Here is a 5,969-nt window from a genome sequence, read left to right on the forward strand (position 1 = left end):
TTTAGTGATTGGATAGTCATTAGTCACTAGCACCAAAGACAAAAAAGTGTGACTTTCAAGAAAAGTTTGTGAAATTTTTAACTTCCCTTCAAATGCAGCCAAAAAACTAACCAATGGTTAATAGGGTGAAATAAAGGTTTATGCATTCCAAATATGGCGTGAAATCCACTAATGTCATGCCTTCTAAATATAATCAACATAAATTAAAATATGAACCCTGTTTTCAAAACTAGAGTTTTTCCGTCTTCTAACGGTAAAGATAACTGGTACTGAATTTTAAAAAGACTATGTTTTTAAACTTTTCCAAGGAACCATTTTCCATGAACCTAAAATTCTTAAATTTTTCCTAAAAAGAAAAAAAAAATCACATCAGAGCAGTGGCAATAGATTCTGAAAGGCTGGTCATAAGATTCCAGCATTCACCTCTTCCAATATTTTAAAGACTTAGAATTAGTGAGCAGGAAGATGATTGGAGGATGTAGTAAGATGCTGAGATTATTCATGAGTAGACTAAGCACCAAGGTTTTCTTTTCAGGAACCAACATGCTCACCACTTCAGAAGCATTTTTCGAAATTACAATCCAGTTCAGATAAATTAGTAGCTTTTGAACAGTTACAGAGGTAAATTTCTCTTACATAAACAATTCAACTTGCCACATTGTCATATTTTTTCTTAAACAATGTTAACTTTTCTTAAAAGTAGTTTAGGTTAAAATGGTATGCAGATTTTGCCGTAATGCACTTTCTTTCTTGTCTCTTGTTTCTTGACTCCATCTTGTTCATTGACTTATTACAACTTGAGTTTCTTTGTTAGTATGTTATGTAATAAGGATGTAGTAGGTAAATTATTTTTTTTTCCCATAAATATATTTGAGTACAAAGATGACAGAAGAGAATAACTTGAAAGAAAGATGACACACTAAAGGCAACACAGGAAAGTGCAAAAGGCTCCCCCTGTCATGAAAGAGACTTTAATCTACACTTATCCACAATCTTGAAGACATAATTGAGAGAAACGTTGCAAACACCAAAAGCATTTCCCATTATTAAACTTGCAATATCAACTCCATCTCTCCAATTATCTTCTTTCCAAAAGAGCCATCATGAAGAGAAAGACAACTCAAACATGGGGGTTACTCCTGAATGATCCAAGGGCCTTAACTGCCCCTGCTCTCAAGATGAACTGGTGGTAGAAAGCTGCAATGGCTGCCCCAATAAATGGTCCTACCCAAAAGATCCACTGGCCAGACACAAGGGAACAATATATCAGATAAAGCTATAGCTTTATAAATTATTTCTTAGTTCACAAACTGAGTTTTGGTAAAGCAATATAGAAAAAGTAATGACTAAAGCAATATAATATACTAACATGGTCATCCCAGGGCTTATCTTTGTTGTAGATAACAGCAGCTCCAAGACTCCTAGCAGGGTTGATGCCTGTGCCAGTGACTGGGATGGTGGCCAAGTGAACCATGAACACAGCAAATCCAATGGGAAGTGGAGCCAAAACCTAATACAGAATAATGCATAATAAGAATCTTATGTGATTGATTTAAAGTAGACACAGTTGATGGTAAGTTGTTCCAAACACGTGAATCCAAATTTTCAGAAAAAAAGAATTTGGTAGTGATAAAACAATAGACAATTGAGTTGTGATAGATGGGCCATGCTAACATGTGAAGCCGTATTTCATCCTATTTCATTAGAATAAAAAGTAAAAGGCAGTTTTATTAGGGAACTCAAGCTTATAATTTGGGGGTGTAGTAGCTGGACATTCCAATAGAAGTGCCAGCCTTGGGAAAATGACACAAGCATTAGGAGACACAATTATGAACACTTTTATCTTAAACTGAAGACACTCCAAGTTCCTCACTGTTAGATAACATGGATGCGGTTAGTTTTTCAAAGAACAAAGTAGAATCCACTTTTCTCAAAACTGGAAGAAATTATGTAACCATATAATCATGTGCGGGGCATGAGATTCAACCACCCCCACAAACTCTTGTACAAAGGCAAAAGGGGACCCAAGTTCCACAAACGCACGCTACTGTTACATTTCTTCAACATAATCATTTCATTTGGAAAATTTGGTTTTGGAAAGTGATAGTTTCACCACCCTACGATGCCTAGCCAAATCAAAGATGTATTCACTCAGAAATTAAATTAGCCTCTTTTAATTTTTGAAAACAAACAACTAAATAAGTTGGCTACAACAAGCAAATCAAGAAAACTGAGGAAAAAGTTATCTCTAATTTAACACTGAAACACGTAATGCCTAATAAATAGGTCGAGTTTTGATGCACAGTATTTCCTTTACCTTAAACAAGACGCAATTCGAAATCACTATCTTAAAAACTATTCACCGTAGTTTAAGAAAAGACTAAATTTGTAAACCAGATAAAACTTTGTTATTTAGAGCATTTAACATACTATTCCCTTCAAGCAGGAGTCAGGCAGCAATTTCGTGTTCCACAGTTGATATATTATTCATACATACAATTGAAACAAGGCCACAGGATCACAATAATAATAAGAAAAATGATTGAGAAGATACCGGCACATGGGAATCTCTGGCATTCCTCTTGGGATCAGTGGCAGAGAAGACAGTGTATACCAAAACAAAGGTGCCAATGATCTCGGCACCCAATCCAGTACCTGTGCTGTACCCATCAGCCAAGGAATTAGCCCCACCACCATACCTGTTGTAGTAAGACTTTTGGAAGGCCTTGACCAGGCCAACTCCACAGATAGCCCCCAAGCACTGAGCCACCATGTACATGATAGCACGGATCAAAGACACCTTGCGAGCCAAAAACAGCCCAAATGTTACTGCTGGGTTAATGTGACCCCCTGCAAACCACATGAACAAAACCTTCGTCGATCAGAGCTGAAACTTTCGTGGTAATCCTTAACAAACAATTGCTAGAAAAAAACATAGCAGCAACCCCTTCCATATGGAGGCTAGGACACTTGAGCAAAAAAAGAAATACAAAGGAAACCGAGTAATAAATCCCTTTTTATTCTAAAGAACATGTATCAATAAACGGGGCATAAACAGAGCAAGTTTCTATGCTTGGAAGCGAAGGAACGCAAGATTCAAAACAACAAGAAATCCTCTACAAATAAACATTTTCTTCAGACAGCCAACACACAAAAGGGTGAAAAGGTAAAAAAATAAAGAGAACTTGCAAAACATGTAGCAAACATGACAACTAACAAGATAATATTTTTTTTTCCATTTAGAGCGAAAGGATCCAGGGAAAGGACAAGAAAAGAACCTGATATCCCAGCAGTGCAGTATACAAGGATGAAGATCATGCCACCAAAGGCCCATGCAATGCCAAGAATGCCAACCCCACCACAGGCATCACCATGGTCCTTGAGGTCACTCTGGTGCTTGTACCCTATCACTGTGAGCACAGTAATGTAGAGGAAAAGCAAAGTGGCAATGAACTCAGCAATGAGAGCCCTGTAGAAGGACCACTTTGTTAGCTCCTCAGTATCAATGAGGGGTGCAGGAGGAGGGTCATGGTAGTCCTTCCCAGAGAAGGAGCCACGCTCTGTAACCTCAACGTCCTTCGCCATAGGATAACAAGGATACACTACTACCCCCTTGCCACAACACGCTGAAACAGGAACCTAGGTTGTCAGAGAAGGCAAAGAGCCAAGAAAGGAAGAGACTTTGGTAATGGGAAAGTGTGGAAGAGACATAGAAGAGAAGGGGTATATATGCTGGTGCACCCTCAGGATTATACCAATTTTTCTTTTTCTTTTTTCTTTTTTATCTAAAAACTCTTCTATTTTGGTGCTAGTATGATCTGTCCAATTTGGCAGCAATGCCATACAGTACAAAAATTTTAAAATTTGGAAGAAAAAAAAAAGGGTTTGGTTTGGTGTTAGGCTTTTAGCTTTTCATTTCACCGACCCTTCACTCCACCTCACTTTGCCACACCACACCACCCCTACTCCACTCCTTTCCTTTTCATTTCCATTTTTTTATTTCTCTTCTTTTTGTCACTTTTCCTCTCATCAGAATCTACATTTTAGTATAGCGCTTGGCTCCTGCTTTGCAATCACGGGTTTTCGCACTTTCTTCAAACTTCTACAACTTGTACATTTTTCTACCCTTTCCATCTTAGTATCGCAAGTTGTTTTGTGTTTTATGTTGTCCTCGTATGTTTGTTATCCTCATATGTTTCTTAGTGCCAGTTATTCAGAAACAAACCCAGATTTCGACCCAAAATTATATGATTCTCACTCTTGCTTACAATCTTTAAATACCATTCCAAACGTAATTTCATATGCGGTGTGGGTTTTTAATCTAATGTTAATCAAGTTGTTGTCATTATAACTATTTTATTGTCCCAGACTATCATAAAAAAATGAAAGAATAAAGAGACATGGTACAACAAAATTAAAGAGTTAATTAAAAATAAAACGTGTAAACCAAAACCATATATGTTAATCAACTCTCAAAATTACATGTGCGAAAAACTACTAAAAAAATCAACCAGATCAGCTCAAAATGGAGTTAAGTGATAATAATTGCCTTAAACGCACTCTCTGGATAAACAATAATTTAAAAAATCTAAAAAATATAATTAGTGAAACAATCTAAATTCAATACTAGACGATGAATGTTATATCATTGAATACTATTTACATATTATGGCATTCTTTTAACGCTACATTTTATGAATTACGACTACGACTTTCTTAAGAAAGTTTTATTTTTAATATTATGTTGTTTTTTTAAATTGTTTAGAATATTACATTAAAAAATGAATAATGTAATTTAATTATTGTGGATTAAATATTAAAGTTGTTAATTTATCCATAGATTTAAATTAAATATTATCTTTGTTTTTTAAGAAGCGGTATTTTAAACCAGAGAATATCAACGCCTTGATAGTTTAAAGTTTTTTAAAGTCATATTTAATCACACATTGACATTTAAGTTAACTTGTAAGTGCATTAATTTTTACAATAACAATCTTAGAAGTTGTACTTATTATGATTTTTTAGTAGTTGACAATGCATTTTTCTTTTACATTAAGATATGAAAAAAAATTTAAAAAAATTGTTTGTCAACAAAGTAGTTTTGAAATAAAATATTTAATAATTAAAATGTGTGTGAAAAGCATGGTTTAAGTTTAGTAAAAGAGATTAATTTAGGTCCCCCACGTCATCATCTTTTACCGTTGAAACTAATTCCAATGGCTACAAGTTATGTTTTGTGTAAAAATATCTTTACACCAAGTATCCCAAAATGGGGGTACATGTTTTAGTGTATGTTTGGCTTGACTTTTTTAAGTCAAAAACCTAATAAAAATCTATATTTCACTGGACAATTTTTGTAATTTGTTTTTAAATAAATTTTGATTTAGAAAATCAAAGGAAAAGATGGTACAAATAATTGTCAATACCAACGGGTACTTTTGTTGGAGATTCCAGGTTCGAAAATGGCTTTGATACCATATTACGAAGTGGACTTTAAGCCTAACTCAATCTCATAAAACCGGCTCGATAAGGTGAGGTCTACACCCATTTATATACAATGAAAGGCTCTAATCTCTAGTCGATGTGGGATCTCCAACAACTTTTTCAATTATATCATTAATCATTTACCGTGAAGTACAAAATAAACATTTGATGAAAAAATAGATTATTTATAGTATTTTTTTTCTAGATGAGATGTCTTATTTTTTTTTATGAAGAAATATAAATTACCTTTCATAAGAGTAGTTTTCTTCATGAAATTCATATATTTGAATCTAGGTCCCCCTCCTACCTAGACACCTACATAGTTCCTACCCTTTATCATTCAAATTCCAGTGGCTACACACTATGTAACTTATGGGGATACTATGTTTTATATTTATTATATGACTTCTATTGACTCTCCTTTTTCCAAGAAAAAATATCTAATAAGCATTTAATTTCTTTGCAAATTAATGTAATTTATTTTT

At 34.4% G+C, this 5,969-nt stretch overlaps 1 protein-coding gene across 1 annotated transcript; it reads right to left on the reverse strand.

The window, feature by feature from the left end:
- Window positions 1–834: 834 nt before the first annotated feature.
- LOC137830656 (aquaporin PIP2-2) lies at window positions 835–4,091 on the reverse strand. The gene is made up of 4 exons (XM_068638115.1): window positions 3,279–4,091; window positions 2,555–2,850; window positions 1,370–1,510; window positions 835–1,240 (listed from the first exon to the last, which is right to left on the reverse strand). Exons 1-4 carry the CDS (start codon window positions 3,583–3,585, stop codon window positions 1,121–1,123), a joined length of 864 nt encoding a protein of 287 aa, XP_068494216.1. The 5' UTR covers window positions 3,586–4,091; the 3' UTR covers window positions 835–1,120.
- Between the last annotated feature and the right edge of the window lie 1,878 nt (window positions 4,092–5,969).

This window comes from Phaseolus vulgaris, chromosome 7 (genome assembly GCF_000499845.2).
Source record: "Phaseolus vulgaris cultivar G19833 chromosome 7, P. vulgaris v2.0, whole genome shotgun sequence".
Lineage (NCBI taxonomy): Eukaryota > Viridiplantae > Streptophyta > Magnoliopsida > Fabales > Fabaceae > Phaseolus > Phaseolus vulgaris.

Excerpts from the sequence above, each read along its gene's own strand:
- LOC137830656 (XM_068638115.1), bottom strand. The coding sequence starts at position 3,585 with ATGGCGAAGGACGTTGAGGTTACAGAGCGTGGCTCCTTCTCTGGGAAG. Across the intron at positions 1,511-2,554 it reads CCAGAGATTCCCATGTGCCG|GTTTTGGCTCCACTTCCCAT; the intron begins GTATCTTCTCAA and ends ATTCTGTATTAG. Across the intron at positions 1,241-1,369 it reads ATAAGCCCTGGGATGACCAT|TGGATCTTTTGGGTAGGACC; the intron begins GTTAGTATATTA and ends GTGTCTGGCCAG.